Below are 21,838 nucleotides of genomic sequence, written 5' to 3'. Positions count from 1 at the left end.
TGTGCCAGCAACCGCCTGGAAGCTTAGCAGTGGGTCTCTCCACAGCTGAGCCTTCAGCTGAGACCCCAGCCCTGGATAACAACCTGATGACGCCTTGTCAGAGACTCCGAATCCAAGGACCCAGCTAAGCCTGGCCTGGACGCCTGGCCTGCGGAAATGTGCTTTCCCTGAAGCTGCTAAGTTTGTGGCAGCTCATTGCACAGCAATAGATGACTAAGACGTGGACCTTCATAGAAGTTAGTAATACACCAAGCAGGGTATATACATTCTCACTTAATCCTCCAACAGGGCTGTGAATGGGTGGCCTCGTCCACATCGAAAAGTAGGGTCACAATGGCCTCAGGCAACCTGAACACACCTCTACATCTTCACGGGCGAAATCAGAGCTCTCCACAAAACTCACCACCAAATTCAGGAAAGCAGACCCCCAACTCTGACAGGGCACCCTGCCTCACCCGAGAAAGGAGAAGAGATGGAACTAGGACACAGACGTCAGCTCCCGTACGTGTGCCAATCGGTATAAATAGAAAAATCCAAGAGAAGCAGAACTCTCCGACCCAGGAGGCCACCTTTCCCGCCCGGCCGGGGGAAAGCTGGAGAGAGTGCGCGTCAGAGAACAGAGACCCCCTTTCACACCCGATTTATCCTCCTCCCTTTGGTGTTCGAGGCTCGGGGCGTCTGTTTCAAATAGACTCGCGTTCCCCCTTCGGCGCTTTAAATAGAAGGCAGATGTTTCCGGATGGCAACGTGTTTTCAGGCAGACAATGTCACCGACTGTTCCCGGGCTTTTTAGAGCTGAATAAACACCAATTGCTGCTCACTGAACACATTTTGGAACCTGACAGTAATTGTCCTCAAGAATAATTAGACACCCTGTGCAACGTATGTTTGGAATATGAAAACCAACTCAGCAGAGGGACCCCTCTGGCTTAGCCCGAATTCTGGCTCCACGTGAAATGATTCTTCAAAGAACCGGCGTGACTACTTTTTTCAAGAAAAATAATGCGTTCATTTCTAAGGACCCCTCACTTGGGATGCTCAGCTCCAGACTTTGTCTGCTATGCGCCTGTAAAAGCTCACGATTCTTACCATTCCTACTTCTACTTGGTTCGAATGAAAACAAATCATTCATAAATTTTACAGCCATTGAGACAGTGCCCCCAAGTCGCCTAAGATGCCCTCGGTAGTGTCTCGGCCTTGAGTCTTGAACACCTCCCGCTCCGACCACCGTTCGCACAGCGCCCAGGGGAAGGGCTCCCCCGGCCCCGACGGGGGAGGCACTGCCCACCCTGCTGCCAAGGCTTTGGGGGCCTCCATCCCCAGCTCCAGGTGCATCAGGAGGACCCCCAGGCCCCCGACCACCTGGTCCTGCCCCCTCGCCAGATGGGCTCTGCTGCTCTCCTCCTGGCACTTCCACCTCACCTGTGTTTCCACATGACCATGCACGTGCCCTCCCCTGGGTCTGGAATGTCCTTCCCCCTTGTTTGGTCAGAGAGTTGCTATTAGTCCTTCAAGTCCTGCCTTACCATCTTGGGACACCTGATTTGTGGTCTGAGGACACAGGCCCTGCACTGAGCCCCTGTCACAAGGCACCAAAAGCATGGGCTCACCCGGCTCCTCCGCCCTCTCTCTAGATCAGTGGTCCCCAACCTTTCTTTGGCCTCGCCCCACCTAAGCATCTCTGGAATCCTGATGCCCCCCTGGGACATATAATTCTCATTATTCAAAACGTGAGCGCCTATCCCCATGGAAGAAACCTCAAACGCCATGAACTTGGTCTAAACAAGCTTCCAAAGAACAAGACATTCATGAGAGAGAAAAATAAAAGAATGAAAGGATAGTTGAAGGACTGAGGAAAAATCACTAAGAAATTGTAAAAAAATAATAATATAAAGTGATATGAAAAAAATAGCAAATAGTTTCAAAACATAATAGGGAACTGAAATGCATACATATGTCACAATATATATTTATAGACTGTATAGGAGGCCCTTAGAACCATAAGGGATGCAAAAAATTTACTGTTGCCCTAACTGGTTTGGCTCAGTGGATAGAGCGTCGGCCTGCGGACTCAAGGGTCCCAGGTTCGATTCCAGTCAAGGGCATGTACCTGAGTTGCGGGCACATCCCCAGTGGGGGGTGTGCAGGAGGCAGCTGATCGATGTTTCTCTCTCATCGATGTTTCTAACTCTCTATCCCTCTCCCTTCCTCTCTGTAAAAAATCAATAAAATATATTTTTAAAAAATTTACTGTTAATAACTCATTCTCGAATCGCCTCCCTTCAAAATCAAATTGGCCCCCTGTGGGGCGTGTGCCCCATGTTGGGAACCGCTGGTCTAGATGGTCAGCAGGCCCCTGTGCTGGCAGGTTCAAATCGCCACATCCTAGGACGGAGAGCTGGAGAAAAAGGAGATCTGAACACAAGGTTCTTCTAGCACATTCTTCTGTGCCAAGGATCTAACTCATGAGCATAGTGTGGTTCTACATTCATACAAAACCCCATAATAAAGTTATTGTTGGTTATACATAGCATCACACATCTAGAACAGCCAAGAAAATCAAGTGAAAAAAGTGAATATGAATAATAAAATTCAGTAACATTGCCAGGTGTAAAATTACTAATAAAAAAATCTATCAGCTGCCCTGGCTGGTTTGGCTCAGGGGATAGAGCGTCGGCCTGTGGACTGAAGGGTCCCAGGTTCGATTCTGGCCGGGGGCATGTGCTGGGGTTGCGGGCTCGATCCTCCCCAGTGGGGGGCATGCAGGAGGCAGCCAATCAATGATTCTCTCTCATCATTGATGTTTCTATCTCTCTATCCCTCTCCCTTCCTCTCTGAAATCAATAAAAATAAACTTTAAAAAAAATCTATCAGCAAACTTGAAGATCTCTTATAAAGTCCAACCGCCATAAGGGTAGCAACGCCGCGGCTCCTCACAGTCCTATGACGCTTTGGAGCCCTTAGTAATTACACAGTAGCACTGTTGCACCAGCTGGCTTATTAATATTGCACTGAAGGTTTTTTTAAAATAAAAAAATAAAATAAAATTGATAGCCTTCTGATATATGCAAATAACCAGATAGAGAGGAAAAAAAAATGGTTTTTTAAAGATCCCATTTACAATAGTAACTAAAAAGAGATACAATTTCTAGGAATCTATTAAAGAATTAGGCAAGCCCTGGCTGGTGTTGCTCAGCAGTTAGAGCATTGTCCTATGCACCGAAGGGTAGCAGGTTTGACTCCTGGTCAGAGCACATACCTAGGTTTCGGGTTTGATCCCTGGTGGGGGCGCATGCGTGAGGCAACCGACCCATGTATAGCTCTCTCTCTCTCTCCCTCTCCCTCCCTTCTTCTCTCTCTAGAACTAATGAAAAACATATTCTCGGGTGAGGATTAAAAAAAGAATTATGTGAGATCTGCATTAAAAAATAAGTATAATTTCTAATGCATGCAAAAGAAAACTTTAGTAAATAATACATATCCTGTTTTTATTTTTTAATATGTTTTTATTGATTTCAGAGAGGAAGAGATTAAAGCAACAATGATAACAGAGAATCATTGATCAGCTGCCCCCTGCATGTCCCTTACTAGGGATCAAGCCCGCAACCTGAGCATGTGCCCTGAACAGGCATCGAACCGTGACCTCCTGGTTTGTAAGCTGACACTCAACCACTGAGCAGCACCAGCTGGGCAACAGGGTTATTTTTAGAACTAGACCTGGGGAAAACTTGCTATGAAAAGATAGCCAAGAAAATCCTTTAAAGGAAGAGCAATGAGGGGTTTGGCCATATCAGATATTGATACTTAATCTAATAAAAGAGAAACATGCAAATTGACCGTATCTCTGCTACACCCACAAGCCAATCAGGAGTGAATATGCAAATTAACCCAACTAAGATGGTTGCCCCCAGCAATGGAGGAAGCCAAGCTTCCCACCTGCCCTGCTGGCCCTGAGCTCTGCTCAAGGCTACAAAGTTTCAATTATAGAAGATAAATAAATCCCAGATACCTGCTTCCAGCCTGCTGCCGTGGCCAGCCTGAAAACGGCCATCAGCCCCTCACCCGGGCTGGCCAGGCACCCCAGTGGGACCCCCACTCTGATCCAGGACACCCTTTAGGGCAAACCAGCCGGCCCCCACCCGTGCACCAGGCCTCTATCCTATATAATAAAAGGGTAATATGCAAATTGACCCTAACAGCAGAATGACTGGTCACTATGACACACACTGACCACCAGGGGGCAGACGCTCAATGCAGGAGCTGCCCCCTGGTGGTCAGTGCGCTCATGGCTGGCGGGCTCATGGCTGGCAAGCACAGTGGCGGCAGTGGCGGGAGCCTCTCCTGCCTCCGCAGCAGTGCTAAGGAGAAGCAAGCCAAGGGGTAAAGAGCAGAGAGCAGGCAGGCGGTAAGGAGAGAGGGGTCCTGGACTGTGAGAGAGTGCAAGCTGGGCTGAGGGGCACCTGCCCCCCCACCAGTGCACCAATTTTGTGCATCAGGCCTCTAGTATTATAATAAAGTTGCAACAAATGAAACAAGGAGGTATTAGCAAATGAACAGACAGATTAATATTACAGAACAGAGTGCAGAAATGGAAGTTCAAGGAATTAAGTATGTGATACCGGCGGCACTACCCATCAGTAGAGACACAGAAATCATTCCACAAACCCTAGTGCAGCCGTGGGTTAGCCACGCCCCGGGGTGAGCCAGGCCCCACGGTTAGCCACGCCCCGGGGTGAGCCACGCCCAGGGGAAAACCTGCACCTTTTGGACCTGATCCAGTCTGTTTCCCTGCCAGGTCTGGACGCCTCCAAGTGAGTCACAACAGACCCGCTCTGTTAAAGTTACCGTCACCTGCCCCAAACCACCCAGCTGAATGAACCTGACAAATGAGAGGTCTCAGATGGGTGACCTTTGTCACAAATCCGCCTCCTCCGCAGACGGGGGATTCCCTTTCTGGGTCACATTTACGTCAGGGAATGGAATGAGGCAAGTGCCCCTGATGGGTGCCGAGGGGTTCCTCAATGAAACTACTTCGATCCCGGAGGGCTGCGCAGTGGTCAGGCGCCCCCAGCACACACTCGCCTGCGGGTCTCCCGTGATGTGGGTTTAACTAGGTTCCGGGACTGCTTCCCAGGCTCAGGGCTGCCCCCGAGGGGCCGTCGGCCCATTCCCGTGTGCTTCGGAAAAGCGTGCGGACTCCGAAAGGGGTGGTATGGTAGGTCCGGAGCAATGGGTGAGGATCCTGACAGGACGGGGAGAGGCAGGTCCAGAAAAGCAAAGCCAGGCCCTAGCTGGTTTGGCTCGGTGGATAGAGCATCGGCCTGCGGACTGAGGAGCCCCGGGTTCGATTCTGGTCAAGGGCACATGCCAGGGGTTGTGGGTTCAGTCCCTAGTAGGGGGCCTGCAGGAGGCAGCCGCTCAACGATTCTCTGTTATCACTGATGTTTCTCTCTCTCTCTTCCTCTCCCTTCCTCTCTGAAAGCAATAAAAATATGTTTATATTAAAAAAAAAAAAAAGCAAGGCAAAGCCAGGATGGAAGACAAACATCTGCATGGGACGAAGTGGGGAGCGTCTCTGAAGATGAAGGATAGGTAAACAGATTCCAGGAGGACGAGACCAAGGACAGGACCAAGGGGAAAAATAACGCAAAACTCAGCAGCAACACTGCCATGCCATCTCACGTTCAAATGCCGCCTCTCCACCCTTGCACAGAAACCCCTTCCTCTGCCCATCCCCCCACCCCCACCCCACACACCCCAGCTCAGAGCCCAGCCAATGTGCAGGGTTTGGCTGCTGAGATGGAGGTGACTGCAGATGCAAGAGGTGTTCTCAGGGACCACGGAGAGCCCTATGTGGCTACAGGGGGACCCCCGGCAGGAAGTGAGGCCCAAGGGTGGGGCGAAGTGGATAGCCCTGGACTCGGTTGTTGTTTTTAAATCTCCATCCGACAATATTGTTCCATTGATTTTTAGAGAGAGTAGAAGAGAGGGGGAAAGACAGAGAGAAATATCGACGTGAGAGAAACACATCAACTGGTTGCCTCCTGCAGGAGCCCTGACCAGGGCCCGGGCCAGGGAGGAGCCTGCCACCGAGAGGGTGAGGATCCAGTCTAATCCGAGTGCCCTTGACTAGACTCGAACCCAGAACCTTTCGGTCCGCAGGCGACAGACACTCTGTCCACTGAGCCAAGCCGGCTAGGGCTGGCCCTGGACTCGGAATGCCATGCTAAGGAAATCAGTATTTGTCTTGGGGGCCCCCATCTCCCAACTGTGCGCCAGGGAACATTTATGTCAAAGCTATTTTCTCTTCCATGTATATCCCTATGCATGTAATGTTAAAAGCACTTGGACAGCTGTTCTCATCATTATGTGATATCGCCTTTAAGAAACTGTATTCTCGCCCTGACCAGTTTGGCTCAGTGGATAGAGCATTGGCCTGTGGACTCAAGGGTCCTGGGTTCGATTCTGGTCAAGGGCATGTACCTCGGTTGTGGCCACATCCCCAGGAGGGGATGTGCAGGAGGCAGCTGATCGATGTTTCTCTCTCATCGATGTTTCTAACTCTCTATCCCTCTCCCTTCCTCTCTGTAAAAAAATCAATAAAATATATTTTTTTTTAAAAAAGAAACTGTATTCTCTACCCAAGGCTGCGGGAGATCACGTGGGAGCCGGGCGATGCACTAACATCTGTCATTTGAACCACACACGGGGCCGTGACCTGCCCTGACAAACTAGCCATGGCATCAACAGGCACCTTCCAGCCACAACGTTTTGTCTATGGAAGATATCTTATCTTAGGATCTCAACATATATTCGTGATTTTATTCCACATATGGTATACTGAACATGTATGTACACGATAAAAACGAATTCCATCTGCCCTAGTCGGTTTGGCTCAGTGGATAGAGCGTCACCCTGTGGACTGAAGGGTGCTGGGTTCAATTCCAGTCAAGGGCACATGCCCGGGTTGCGGGCTCAGTCCCTAGTGGGGGGTGTGCAGGGGGCAGCTAATCAATGATTCTTTCTCATCGTTGATGTTTCTGTCTCTCTCTCCCTCTCCCTTCCTCTCTGAAATCGATGAAAACAAATTAAAACAAAACAAAACACATTCTCTCTGAATCTAAGGTGAAAAAGAAAGCCTTAAACAAAAACGCAGTTTTATCATTTGCACACTGTGAACGCCAAGAGCCAAGAATCAGAATCCATCCGAGTGGTGTTTTCTAAAAATCAGGTGGCGAGCTGCCCACGTCTTAACGATTAACGATTCCTGGAACAGCCGAATTCAGGAGAGCACAGAATATTGCCGGAGGAGCCCCTTCTGTTCTTCCTTTTGCTGAAACACATCTACGCGCAGAGATTGTCCTACTACACGGCAGGAAAACAAAATCTAGAAGACTTGATGCTGTACCCGATGTGAGGATATGACCTGGCAGCATTACGCCTAATGTGAAGCAGATACGATTTTCTTAAAGAACTGGAACGATAATGTTCTCCGTGTTAAACGTGGAAGGCTTTTGTATTCTTTATCTATAGTAAAAATACCACTAGGTGCCTGGCCGCTTATGTATTTTGTTCTCAATACACTGAAAATAAATTTCTCTGATGTTTTATTCTGCTACAATTCCAAAGCATTCGCACATAAATGTGAACGATCGTGCAGCAATGAATTCTCATGTCTTTTCCTGGGAGGCCACCTCTTGCTACCCACGTTAGCTAACAATATGTTTTATCTCAGGATCTGTTGACCTCCCACTAATATCTTAAAGTGGGTAAACTGTGCCACGGGAAATACATTCAGGAAGCGCCCATTTTTGAACAAAGGCGCAGCACAGTCAGAACGGCAGCTCAGAGGAACAAGTGGAGTTCGTATCGAGGATCACTGAAGGGGGAAGGTTGGAGGCTAATAAAAAATCGCTACGCACCCGTCCGGGCACAGGGAGATGAGAGTGTGGCCAAGAGCAGTGGGGACAGAGAGAAGGAAACGGGTTTGTAAGATTTCAAATGTGCCATCGGGAGGACTTGTGAAAGCATCAGCTGTGGCATAAAGACCAAAATAAAAAAAAATATAAAACTGCTCTACATCAAAATAAAAAAAAAACACTTTTGTGTTGCAATTGATACCATCAAAGAAACTGAAAAGATAACCCACCGAACTGGAGACAATATGTGCAAATCATACATCTAAGAAGGAATGTGCATTCAGGACAAATAAAGAACTCTTAGCCCTGGCTGGTGTGGCTCAGTAGGTAGAGCATCGGCCTGTGGACTGCAGGGTCCCGGGTTCTATTCCAGCCAAGGGCACATGCCCGGGTTGTGGGCTCGATCCCCAGTGAGGGGAGTGCAGGAGGCAGCTAATCAAATGATTCTCTTTCACCATTCATGTTTCTATCTCTCTCCCCCTCTCCCTTCCTCTCTGAAATAAATTTTTAGAGAAAGAACTCTTAGAACTCAATAACAAAAGGACAAATAACACAGTTAAAAAACACGCAAATAATCTGAACAGACTACCCCCAAAGAAGAGAGGCAAATGGCCAATGAGCACACGAAGGGATGCTCCACACTATGAACCATCAAGAAAATGCAAACCCGAACCACAGTGAGACACTACGTCACACCTACTAGCGGAGCGATAACGAAAAAGACAGACAATAGCAGGTGCTGTCGAAAATGCAGGCAAGCTGGAACCTCATACGCCGAGGGTGGGAATGCAGAGTGGTGCCGCTGCTTTGGGAAACAGCCCCGCAGCTCCTCAAACAGGGCCCGGGACTGGTCTGCTCTGTGGTGTTTCTGACACAGCCATCCCTCCCCTCCTTTTTAAAAAAAATATATTTTTATTGAGGTCAGAGAGGAAAGGGGAGGGAGAGAGAGAGAGAGAAACATCAATGATGAGAATCACTGACTGGCTGCCTCCTGCACGCCCCCTACTGGGGATCGAGCCCCTGACCGGAATCGAACCTGCGACCCTTCAGTCCGAAGGCCGACGCTCTAACCGCTGAGCCATGCCGGTTAGGGCCCACCCTTCTTTCTGTCACCCATAAATTTGTTGCAATCTTTCAGCGGCTGGTACTTCCCTGCCATTCACTTTGTAGTCATAGGATTATACTTTTAATAATCTCTCTGTTATCACTTTAATAGCTTCTGGGAGGAAAGGTATAAATAAGTACGTGTGCTGAATCGTCCACCTTAAATTCTAAGTTAATCTCATTCATTTTTCAGTTATAACTTGCATGTACTTAAAGGATAACAGTCCGACTGGCGTGGCTCAGTGGTTGAGCATCGACCTATGAACCAGGAGGTTCCGGTTCAATTCCTGGTCAGGGCACATGCCCAGGTTGCAGGCTCCATCCCCAGTGTGGGGCGTGCAGGAGGCAGCCGATCAACGATTTCTCTCTCGTCACTGATGTTTCTATCTCTCTCTCTCCTCTACCTTCCTCTCTGAAATCAATAAAAATATTTTTTTAATAAAAAGGTAACAGACATTCTATCCTAAGCCCCTTGTCCATGGGCTCCTATTGGGGGGATGGGGCAGTGTGGAGGGGATGGGGGGGTTCCATCCAGTTTGTCACCCCCTGCCCACCCCCGACATGCAGTCCCCCCTTCTCCAAGCTCCCCTGCTCATGACACAGATCCGCCGGGACAAGCTAAGGGACTGGCCAACCGCATGTGGCTTTCCTCTTTCCAGGACTTTTTTAAACAGCAGAGCACTGTGTGGCCCTCCCTGTGATGCCAGAATACATCAATTGAGAGAATGTTCAACTTTAAACCAAGGGCATCTTTTGCAGGTTCCGTTGGCCCAAGAGAACCTTTTTACTCAAAAGCAAAGCCTGCACGACACCTCTCTGCGTTACAAAGGCCCGAGTTTAAAAATAAACACGGGCATTTGCAGGAGTGCAAAAATAGTAGCACAGCGCCGCGGAGCCCTGGGCGCCAGGTGTGCGCTCACTCAGGGGGAGCCGAGCGAGGCCACGCTCAAGCCCAAGCAAGCCCCGGTGGCCCTCAGACAAGCGGCCCCGAGCGAAGGGCGCCTTTTGGGTGCTCTGTCCCCTTGTACTCCGCCCTACCGACCTCATCCCATTCAGGCCAACCACAGGCGCCCACCCTGTCCAGCCATTCACACACGGGCAGCCTCCAGAGACGAAACCCGGGTCCTCACCCAGTCTTCTCTCCACCTGGCTCTGTGGCCTCCTCCCCATCAACCCATTACCACCCAACAAGCAAGCAGACGTCACCGCACAGCAGGGAAAGCCCTCTCTCCAGCAGGACTGCGAGGCGACGCCTTCCTCCCACGCGGAGATATATGCACCCACTCCCACTCGGCTCCAGGCTGCACCCGCGCAGCGGGAGGCCCAGCTTTTGGCCTCCCCGCCACAACCTCCTCCCTCTACCCCAGTGTGCGGGACACGTGACCTTCCCCATGTGCCCTGCCAGTCCTGGGAGAAGCTAGAAAGCACCAACCGAATGAGCTCAAGGGTCTCCAGGACATTCTATCAGGTGCCAGGGAGAGCCTGGCACCCAGATAACATGTCTCAACCAAGGGCTGGGAGAGAGGGGTGCGCAGAGAGAGGGAACCCCGGAGACCGGGAGCACACCCCATAAAGGCGCTTCCTACGTCTCTGGGTTTGGAAGGAAAGCGTGGAGAAGTGAGGGACGGGGGGAGAACGCCGTGCTTCCCCGTCACGCTGTGCAGTGCTCGGGCCCCTGCGTGGGTAGCGGGTCCCGATGAATCAGACGCGGGGCTGCAGTACGGGCTCTGCTATAGTTCCTTCTCCCTCTTGGAAAAGCCCCGAGGCTGACGTTTAGCGGACAGAACGAGGCAGCCGGCAAGTGTCCGACAGCTGCCCCAGAACAGCCCGTGCTGTGTCCATGTTCCAAGGACACGTCGCCCGGCTCCTCCGAAGGGCCAGATGGCTCGTGTGTCGACTTCTCCCCACTTCGTGTTTACTTCTCCCGGTGCGTGGCTTCCGCCTTCCCTCCTCCATTCACGGTGTCCATGCACGTTTACATCTTCAGAGCAATTCGTGGTCCTCTACTAAGAGATCTATCTGGTGTGTGTGTGTGTGTGTGTGTGTGTGTGTGTGTTAATCCTCATCTGAGGATATTTTTCCATTGATTTTTAGAGAGAGTGGAAGAGAGAGGGAAAGACAGAGAGAAACATCGATGTGAGAGGAACACATCAATGGGTTGCCTCCTGCACGCGCCCCAACCAGGGCTCAGGCCAGGGAGGAGCCTGCAACCGAGGGACGCGCCCTTGACCGGAATCAAACCCAGGACCCTTCGGTCCGCAGGCTGACGCGCTAGCCACTGAGCCACACCGGCCAGGGCGATCTCTCTGGTTTGTTGTGGGCAGAGCTCAAGGGATTTATCTCAGTGCAACGCTGTGAGCACACTCCAGCGAACTGGCTTCCTTGGCACACCAGGAAGTGGCAACGCCCGCCTGACAAATCTCCAGGAGCCCCCTACTCTTAGCCCCGACCCTCACGCCCACTGGGTAACAGGGCAAGCGTGTCCCTATTGCATTGGCTGCTTACCCCTTTATGTACGGCTGTACTTCCTCAATAAACTTAGATCTGTGTCTCTGAACCTGGTCTCCGGAGTCGTGCGTGCAAGCGCCCTAGCGCGTTGGGCTCCATCGTCCTCACCCCCGAGGGACCCCCTGTTCCAGTTCGTAAGCTGGAAATGCCTTTCCATGGTCACAGGCAACGCTGAGATCCTCAGCACCCCGGGGATGAGGTATTTCCTGGAGGTCCCAGCCTGTATTAAGTGTGTGCTGCCGCCAGGCTGGGCACTGACACACATACCTCACTCAATTGTCCCAACAACCTTGAGAAATCAGGGTCTGTGCCTGTCTTCAGGTCACGGAGGAAAACAGAAAAGGGGGAAGAGAGGAAGTCAGTTGCCCAAGGCCACACACAGCTTATTCAGTGAGTCACCTGCGCCATCTAGCCCAACACATGCTCCAGGCACCTTCCCACCCCTCCCCCACTGCCTGCACCAGTGAGGTCCCACCCCTGCTCTACGGACCCTCCTTCCCAGGCACCTCAGCGGCTTTGCCCTCCCGACGCCCACCTCGTGCAGACTGAGGCACCCCTGAGCTGCTCAGCAGGTCAGTGGGCAAAGAGGTTCATTCTTGCCCATCCCTTACCAAGGCTATCATCCCCGTCGTGTATCCTTAACTCCAACCCACCTATAATCTTCATTCCATGCATCCCACTCTCTGTGATTGGCGTACACACCCCACCGGCCCAGCCCAGGCTCCCACGGCCCTTTCTGTGTTCTAGCGTGCCAGAAAATGCACCTGTTTGTTATTTTTTACTTATGTTTACTCATTGTGTGTCTCACTCACTACAACGTAAGCTTCAGGAAGGCAGGGACTCATCTGTCCCGTTCACTGATAACCCCGACACCATGGACAGCGCCTAGCACATGCTACTCAACACATGCCTGAAAGGATTATTTTTATGATTAATCAATATCCTTTTTTAAATAATTAATATCCCTTTTCCCTCCTATAGTGTAAGCTCCACTTGGATAGAGGCCAAGTCCATCGTCGTCACCCTGGAAGCACTCGATAAAAACTACTTAATTGACCGAACAAAGGCGCACAGCGAGGCTGTGAGGAGGCCACGGCTGGGCTCATCTGCGGCTCGCAGGGCAGCTTGGATGCAGTTCTGGTGCCACTGGCTGCCACCTGAACACAGGTGACCTAAATACAGCGGGCGATTCCGATCAGCGCCAGCAGAAAACACCAGAAGCCCTTGGACACAGAGATCTGAGCACAGAGGGTGGTTTCTGCCTCCACCGTGCAAATATTTGGTCCCGGGAATGTGGGGAAACTGCTTTGACCTGAAAACGTGCCTTCTGAAAACAGACTGCCCGGAAGACCCTCTGCTATGACATCTTCCTGCAAAGCTCGATCCTACCGAGGTCTCAGATCACATTTTCAGTCTGCCTTCCTCTTCGAGCTGCACTCAAGATCCCCTAGGTTGCTCTAGCTATTAGTGGGTAAGAGATCTGCTCTAGGAAAGAAAAGACATAAGTAAACTAAACACATTCTGTGAGACGCAGAGCGAGAGCCAAATCTCACAATATCAGACTCAATCTGGCCTCTCACCTAGGCTGGAGGAGCCGCAATGAAGTGCATCTGATTGGGGAGCCTGTCTTTTTTTTTTTTTAATGTATATTTTTATTGCCTTTCAGAGACGGGAGAGATAGAAACATCAATGATGAGAGAGAATCACTGACCGGTCGCCTCCTGCACGCCCCCTCCTGGGGATCGAGCCCGCAACCTGGGCGTGTGCCCTTGACCAGAATCGAACCCGGGACCCTTCAGTCCGCAGGCCGACGCTCTATCCACTGAGTCACACCGGCCAGGGTGGGAGCCTGTCTTGAAACCACTTCACTAAAGCACCTTCTTGCTCATGTTCCATGACAGCCAAAGCAGCCGCAGCATTTGGGAAAGAATAACAACACAGCCCTGGCTGGTTTGGGTCAGCGTCGGCCTGTGGACCAAAGGGCCCTGGGTTCGATTCCGGTTGGGGTACATACCTCCGTTGCAGGCTCCTCCCCGGCCCCGGCCCTGGTCAGGGCTCATGCAGGAGGCAACCAATCGATGTGTTTCTCTCACATCCATGTTTCTCTCTGTCTTTCCCTCTCCCTTCCATTCTCTCTAAAAACCAATGGAGAAATATCCTCAGGCGAGGATTAACAACAACAACACAACACTCTGTGTATCTTTCTTTGAGACAAACAACACAGGCAACCCCCTAAAGCATGAACCACTGACGCGTGTGGGAACCTGTGGGAAATGAATAAGGGAAAATTCTGATTCGTGGCCAAAAAGAGGGTGAGCAACGTGGGTTCTGGAGAACTTACAACCCTCTGGGGTCCACATTCATGTCAACACAAGTAATCTGACAACTAGTAAGCCCGAGCCTAACAGGTTTATTTATTTGAGATTTAGATTCCTATTAAGTGACTGGAATAATGTCTTTTTTTTAAAATATATATTTTATTGATTTTTTTACAGAGAGAAAGGGAGAGGGATAGAGAGTTAGAAACATTGATGAGAGAGAAACATCGATCCGCTGCCTCCTGCACACTCCCTACTGGGGATGTGCCCGCAACCAAGGCACATGCCCTTGACCGGAATCGAACCTGGGACCCTTGAGTCTGCAGGCTGACGCTCTATCCACTGAGCCAAACCGGTCAGGGCGGAATAATGTCTTAATAGATGCAATTCAATAGGACTGAAGACTGAAGTCATTCTGAGAACCTCGCCTGAAATCTGAGAAACAGGACCAGGGAGAAACTGGGAGACAGAGGGCGAGAAAGGGAAGACGAAGGCATGGCTGAGGGATTCCTGGTGAGGAATCTATAGAAAACTCAAGAGAGCCGTCTGAAAGGCCAGGCGATCACATCGGCGCAAATCCCTGCGTTTAGCCCCTGCCCTCTGAACGGCAGGCTAACTAACGGAACTTCCTGGAGGCTCGTCTCTGCTTTTCTTTTAAACCTGAAGCTGCACTTTTGAAACCCAGGTTGTTTTTGTCACGGAATCGTCAAGGTCTTGCGGAGTGTGAACCTGAGAGCCAGACAACACATACAACCACCAGCCCCGTTCTCTGTGCTGCTGTGTGACCCCAATCAGCTCACTTAACCTCTCTGAGCTCGTTTCTTCATCCATAAGACACGAAGCTTAAATGATGACAATGCACATCAACCGTCAATACATAGCATTCCCTTCCCCCTGGCAGAACTCCCTCTTCTGCAGGAACCCAGACGGACTCCACAGCGACCATGTGGCTTGACCCTGGGTCTGTCCTGCGCACCGCGCTGCGTCCTCATGCAACCACAGAAGGGCCGACGCCGGGAAGGAATGGGCCGGATCTGCGATGCCACCATTGCTCCCGCGGGAGGGGCTTCCCTTCCCTGCACAGACTAGAAACATCCACCAAGGACGTACAGAAACCAGTGCCAGCGCTGTCGTGGTTGGGAGGCTATACACTTGGTCCGAGGCCACAGTCACCTCCAGTGGCAGCAAAGGGACAAGTAAGACCCACTAAGAATTCCTGGGGGTTACAAACATGATGAACGCAGCCTCAGAGCGGGGCGGGGGGAGGGGGGAGCTGCAGGCCCCCTTCAGCCTCTTTTGTGACATTTCCAAGGTTGTGCCAATTTCACCAAGTGCTTGGAAGGCAGATGTGTGTGTGTGTGTGTGTGTGTGTGTGTGTGTGTGTGAAGTTGCATCAATTTTTCTACATTGACAACCTCTCCGGGCACAGGCCCAAGCTCTCCGCCGCCGGAGAGAGAGGCTCTGGGGGCTCCAGTGTGACCGGGCCTGGCCAGCACTCCATTCTCAGGGAACGAACGCCACTTAATTATTTAAGGAATGGGGCATTGTTTCTTTTGCAGGCGAAGCATTCAGAAGATTTAAAATGCAGGGGAGCAGCCAAGGAGCCGCTTTTTTTAGCTTCCTCCCTTGAAGCAAGTGGTATAGCTTTCAATCAAGCGGTGGGATTCCAATTCCAGTTTTCCAGAATATTCCGTCCTTCGGGGAGGCCTGCCTGCTTTATCAGAGAAGCCGCGGAGGGAGAGGCAGGGAGCTCTGCCAAGGCCAGGCTGGAGGAAGTTCCACTGCGGCCCCATGGGGGTCACTGGTGAATTTAGCGAATCTCTCTGATTCTGTTGGTGTCAAAGGAAGGTGGGAGCCCGACAACCCCTTGGGCGCCCGCTGGGCGTGGGGCGTACGGGGTCCCCTCCCTCCCAGAGACGAAGCTGTGCTCACGCCAGGCCTGCGAGCCCACTTCGGTGCGGCTCTCACCCGGCTCCGCGTCAGCAGAAGGACCCCACGTCTAGCAGGGCGACGGAGGGCACGGGGTGCGGGGAGGAGCTGAGCACACCCAAGGCCTTGTTCCCACACCAGAGGGTCGGCGAGGCCCCCTGGAGGGGAGGGTCCAGTCCCTGAGATGGTATTTAATGTGCTGTGTCCAGAAAGGAGGCCGGCTCCCAGGGCCTCTGAGCCCAGCAAATCTCAGCCCATAAGTCAGTCTGAGGCCTGAGGACGAGACAAACCTGGTATCAGGCAAAGCTGCCGACTCCTCAGAACAAGGAGGTTTGGACCAAGTTTTGCATCAAAAGCACCACAGGCCACCTCCTCTGTCACCTGCCCCGTGCGTACGCCACCTGTGACAGCGGCTCGCAGGCTCCCCAGATGCACACAGAGCCAGCCCCAGGCTCCCCCTCCCTCCCACGGATCTGAGTTCCACCCGTGGAGGTGACTCAGAGCAAACCCCCCCCCCCGCCCTCCCCCCATGGCAGCTGGTGATCCACATGGAAACAGCTCTCTCTTCCCCGAACCCTCACCTCTGGGTCAAGTTCTCTCTTCTCTAAGCTAAAATGTCCAAATCGCCCGGCTGGCGTGGCTCAGTGGTTGAGCATCGACCTATGAACCAGGGGGTCACAGTTCGATTCCCGGTCAGGGCACAGGCCCGGGTGGCTGGCTCGATCCCCAGCGTGGTGCGTGCAGGAGGCAGCCGAGCCATGATTCTCTCTCATCATGGATGTTTCCATCTCTCTCTTTCTCACTCCCTTCCTCTCTGAAATCAATCAAATTATTATTATTATTATTATTTTACAAAATAAAATGCCCAAATCCATTCAACAAGTGGTTCTCATCTCTTTGGGGTCATGGACCCTTTGAAAGTCTGATAGAACCTATGGCCACCCTCCCCAGAGATGCACATCTGTATGTACAGTTCTCCGGGCATCGGGGGGGGGGGGTATTCAGACCCCAGCACTGGGTCCAGAGGCCTCACCTCAAGAAACCTTCCTTCAAATCCTCCTCGCAGAACACCACCCAGGCCCCTCCCTCTCGGCTCTCCCTCCTCCAATTATTCCTCCACTCAGCTAAATCCGGATCAACTCCGGTGCCAGAACCAAATACAGCCTCCTAGATGCACAGGGAAGCAGGCCCAGCACCTCCTTTATTATTTTTTAACATATTTTTATTGATTTCAGAGAGGAAGGGAGAGGGACAGAGAGAGAGAAACATCAGCGATGAGAGAGAATCACGGATCGGCTGCCTCCTGCACACCTCCCACTGGGGACCGAGCCCACAACCCGGGCCTGTGCCCTTGACCCGGATCGAACCCGGGACCCTTCCGTCCGCAGTCCGATGCTCTATCCACTGAGCCAAACTGGCTAGGGCCCGTCAGCTCCTTGACTACAGCCATTTCGTACTCAGACCAAGGTCTTCAAAGTTCAGGCCAGTGTCTGGGACAGCCATCACCAGGCCGGCTCACACAGAGCTCACCATCAGTCCTTCCCACACTCAGAAAGATAGGGCTCACTCCGCCCGCCCCCCCCCCCCCCCCCCGCTTACCTCAGGGAGAGACCACACCCTCCTAGTCACCCAACGCCACGCAGGCTCTCGGGACCTCCCCGCTCTGGTCATTCAAACCTGAGATGGTCCGTCCCTGCTCCCCACGCGGGCAAACCCTCCACGGGCTCACTCAGCTCCTTGAAGTCAGCAGGCAGCATCTGCCCGGCCAGACTGTCCCTTCACGCTGATGCCTTAACTGGAGCCCAGCGGGTCCCTGAGGACAGGCGGGTCCCCTGCCGCACACACAGCTGACTTGCTCCTCTCACCCCCACAGAGGCAGAACCCAAGGGGGCAGGGCGACGGGTGCCCTTGTGCCTCCCCCGCCCCCACAGGTGGCTCTCTTCACGCCCTTGGAGCAACCCAGCCCCACGGGCTGCAACTCATCCTCTGCCACCACCACACCCGGCCATTCCCCTCACCGGCCTCCACCTCGCCTCTGAGCTGAGCCGTTTCCTGCCTTTGGTCGGGACTTCAGCTCCAGGCCCAGCTGCTTCCTCTGCCCACCTCCTGCCACTGGCACCATCCACCTGCACAGCCCCCAACATGCTGGGCACAGTCCCTTCGCCTCCTCCACGAAAATGCCTTCATCCCAACGCCCCTCAGTGACCTCCCACAGCCTTCCCAGGACCCTCATCTCCAGGAATGCACCCCCCCACCCCGGGTTTGCATTTCCACCTCCCTGCTTCCTGCCCACACCCCACCTCAGAGACCCCCACCCGCTGGCTGACCTGCTCCCCACCACCCACCTCCTGGCCCCACTCGCGCCTGAACGGCCAGGCCCGCCCGCCCCATGGCCTGTCACCGCCGCGTGAGAACACGCTGCCACCCCAGGCTGGTGCGTCTCGCCATCTGCCTCCTCACGGCCACACCCAAGCCAGTGGGCAACGTCACCAAACTGGGTGGACAAGTTCCACTTTAAATTCATGTTCTCTGACCTCAAACTGTCACTCCGCCACGGTTTACAAGCCCGGGTTCCTCCAGCAGGCTCGCCGCCCACTCCCGGACAATTTCACACCTTTTTCTCCTCCTCAGACGCCCCACACCCCGTCCTCCACCCGCGCTCTCAGGGCTGGCCTGCCCCCCACTTCATGGAGCAAACCGGAGCCCTGGGTGGGACCCAGGCATCTCCCACCACACCCAGCCTGCTCCTATCTGCCTCCTCCGCGGCCTCCTTTTCTCCCCTCCAGGAGAGGGTGCCTCCCTCTCGCCTTCCGCCCTCCGAGGGCCAGTCCTTCCTCTGGGGCCCGAACTGCACCTGTCTCCTCTCAAGGCCTGGCTCCTCTGTGGTCCCCTTCTCTGGGGCAGCATTCCCACCGGCGCCCACATGGCCCGAGTTCTATCTTAAATGCATGCTCCCTCTACCTACAGCCTCCCATGTGAGTGTCCCTGCTTCCTTAGGAGTCAACTTCTTGAAAAAGTGGTCCAGCCCTAGCCGGTGTGGCTCAGTGGATAGAGCGTTGGCCTGTGGACTCAAGGGTCCCAGGTTCGATTCCGGTCAAGGGCACATGCCCGAGTTGCAGGCTCGATCCCCAGTAGGGGGCGTGCAGAAGGCAGCTGATTAATGATTCTCTCATCATTGATGTTTCTCTCTCTCTCTCCCTCTCCCTTCCTCTCTGAAATCAATACAAAATATATATTTTTAAAAACAGAAAGAAAGACAAAGTGGTCCACATCCCCACACCCCCCCTTCCCAACCTCCCATTCATCTTCCAACCCACCTGGCTCCTGGCTCCGCCTCACCACTGAGCTGGCTCAGGTCAGGGCCCCCAGCATCCGCCATGTTGCCGAGTCCCGACCCCGTCTCAGCGGTGCCCAGCACCAATGCCAAGCCCGCCTCTTTGTGACACTTCTCCATCCACCACCCTGAGGCCGCTGCCCACTTTCCTCCTCCTTCCTGAGCGGCGCCTCCTCCCACTTCGCTGGCTGCTCTTCCTGATGCCACCAAGCAGTGGGTGCAGAGGCTCCTGAGCCCTCTCCCGCTCTGCCTGCCCCTCCCCATCATGGCCTCCCCCAGGCCACCTGCAGCCTGACCTCCGCTGGTCCCAGAGGCACGAATCCACTGCCTTCTCCCCAGCTCCGCTCACCGCCTCCAGCTTCCCACCGGCTGCCTGAGCTCGACTCGTCCACCCCACTCCGAATCCTCCCTCCAGGCCTCCCCACGTCTACCAGATGCTTAAACCGTCTACCAGATGCTTAAACCGAAAACCGAAGGGGTCCTCTGCCTGTCCTCCCTCTCCCTCACCCCTTACCCCACATGCAATCCCTCTGAAAGTCCCAGCGAACCCATCGCCAAACCATTCGCGGAACCTGCCCACTTCTCTCCCTCTCCTCTTCAACCTTCTCGCCCCAGCCAGAGTCCTCTGTCCCTGAAACCCAGGAACCCTGTCACTGGTCTCCTTGCTTCATTTTTTTATTTTTAATCCTTATCCAAGGATATATTCCCATTGATTTTTAGAGAGAGAGAAATATTGATGTGAGAGAAACACATCGAATGGTTGCCTCCTGCACGCGCCCTGACCAGGGCCTGAGCCGGGGAGGAGCCTGCATCCGAGGTACTTGCCCTTGACCGGAATCGAACCCAGGACCCTGTAGTCCACAGGCTGATGCTCTATCCACTGAGCCAAACTGGCTAGGGCCAGAGTAGGCATCTTGCCCAGAAGATGGGTTCGTCGCAGCCCTACCTCACTGCATCTCCAATGAAAGCCATGCCACAGCCACCGTCGTCCCCCCTGCTTCTCTCCAGCCCCACACTGAGCTCTCTCTCCTCACCTGTGGCCATACGGCCACGCAGACCTGATTTCCATTTCTGGAACATTCCGGGCAGCTCCTTCCCACCCCAGGTCGTTGCACCTGCTCCTCCCTCCACCTAGAAGGCTCTGGTCCTGTTCTTCACTTGAGGCAGCAGTTTCAATGTCACCTCTTCAGAGAGGCGTCTGAACCATTCACCCTAACGCCGGCCTCAGCCTGTGCTTCTCTCCCTCACAGCCCTGAGCCCTCAGTTCTTTTATTTGTGGATCCATTACAGGCAGTTTGGGGATTTTTTTTTGGGGGGGGGGAGAAGGGGGTGGCAGAGACAAGTGGTGTCTGTTTCCCTCACTGGAAGATAAATTCCATGGGAAGAGGGACCATTTCTCGCCATTGATTACATTGAAATGGTAATATTTTGGGTTCAAATACATTAAAACTCATGTCATCTGTTTCTTTCACTACTTTTTGTAAAATATATTTTTATTGATTTCAGAGAGGAAGGAAGAGGGAGAGAGAGGTGGAAACATCAATGATGAGAGACAATCATGGATTGGCTGCCTCCTGCACGCCCCACACTGGGGATCGAGCCTGCCACCTGGGCATGTGCCCTGACCGGGAATCGAACCATGACCTCCTGGTTCGTAGATCGATGCTCAACCTCTGAGCCATGCCAGCTGCGCTTCTTTCACTTCTTTAATGTAGACACTACTAGAACATGTAAAATCACACAAATGGTGCTCATACTTCCATTGGCCTGCACTGGTCTGGTTGGTAAGGGTAGGGAAGACACAGATTAGGATACTGTGTGGGCCTAACCTTGCATTATAATGAAATGTTTTATGGGATAAACAGAATAAAGGGGCCTGGGCCAAGTATTCAGGGTGCACAGAAGACAGGTAGATCAGGCCAGGTGACAGCAGGCTTGAAATGCAAACCGATGAGGATGGAGTCATGAATCATTGCCACTTGGATCGACGCCTAGCAAGTAGCTAACATCAAATACACAACACGTGCACAGATCTGAAGGCTAACGCTGGGATGAGAGAGGTAGAGGGTCACCGTTTCTTGAATGAATGGGCAGATGAACACACAAATAATCAAATGAAGGCTTCGCTGGCCAGCAAAACAAATCCTTAGTCGGATTCCCACAGCGGGGAGAAGCCCTTGTGGGTTTTTTTTTTGTCCACACTGGCACCTCCCCATGAAAGCAACTGGTTGGCAGACTGGTCTTTTGTTGGCATGTGTGGGTCAGCTCTCCTGACCTTCCCTGTCCTCTGGCCCGTGAGAGTCTTCCACCAGCACTACCCGGGAGGCTGAGCGACATGAGGCAAGGCTGAGAGGGCACACCTCATGTTGTCTGGGCCTGCACGACAGGCACCGCTCAGGACTGTGAGTGAGCAGCTGAGGACTGGGGGAGTGGCCGAGGGGATTAAAGATGAGGGGTGGACTGTCTCCAACCGCGAATACCAGACGGTACCTGCCAACCTACCACCCAAAGCAGAAATCATGATGACAGTGGTGGTGGTGGTGATAAACTCGGCCACCACTCTCTGAGTACTTACGTGGCAGGCATTGTGCTAAACGCTTACACACATTTTCTCATTCAATCAATCACTGAGAAGATCAAGTTTACAGAGAGGACTTGTCCAAGCTCACACAGCCAGCCCAGGGACTGGAGTTTCACCTGCCTGTACTTCCCCATCCTCCTCCCCA

At 52.9% G+C, this 21,838-nt stretch overlaps 2 protein-coding genes across 6 annotated transcripts in view; one reads left to right on the top strand and one right to left on the bottom strand.

The window, feature by feature from the left end:
* Positions 1-21,838, bottom strand: part of HOMER2 (homer scaffold protein 2) — a 117,975-nt gene that overhangs the window by 36,766 nt on the left and 59,371 nt on the right. For 2 of the 5 annotated variants that reach the window (XM_059678030.1, XM_059678031.1), the window contains exon 1: positions 19,096-19,172. The exons of the other annotated variants lie outside the window; for them this stretch is intronic. In XM_059678030.1, coding sequence (XP_059534013.1) covers positions 19,096-19,157 — 62 coding nt within the window. In that variant the 5' untranslated portion in view covers positions 19,158-19,172. Of the gene's footprint in view, positions 1-19,095; positions 19,173-21,838 lie in introns of those variants that run through there. 5 annotated transcript variants of the gene reach the window in all.
* The window catches only part of PDE8A (phosphodiesterase 8A), a 412,152-nt gene that overhangs the window by 367,725 nt on the left and 22,589 nt on the right, over positions 1-21,838 (top strand). The window lies entirely within an intron of this gene.

Source organism: Myotis daubentonii, chromosome 21 (genome assembly GCF_963259705.1).
Source record: "Myotis daubentonii chromosome 21, mMyoDau2.1, whole genome shotgun sequence".
Lineage (NCBI taxonomy): Eukaryota > Metazoa > Chordata > Mammalia > Chiroptera > Vespertilionidae > Myotis > Myotis daubentonii.
Note: the sequence above shows the minus strand (reverse complement) of the source record. Positions and strands in the feature narration are given on the sequence as shown.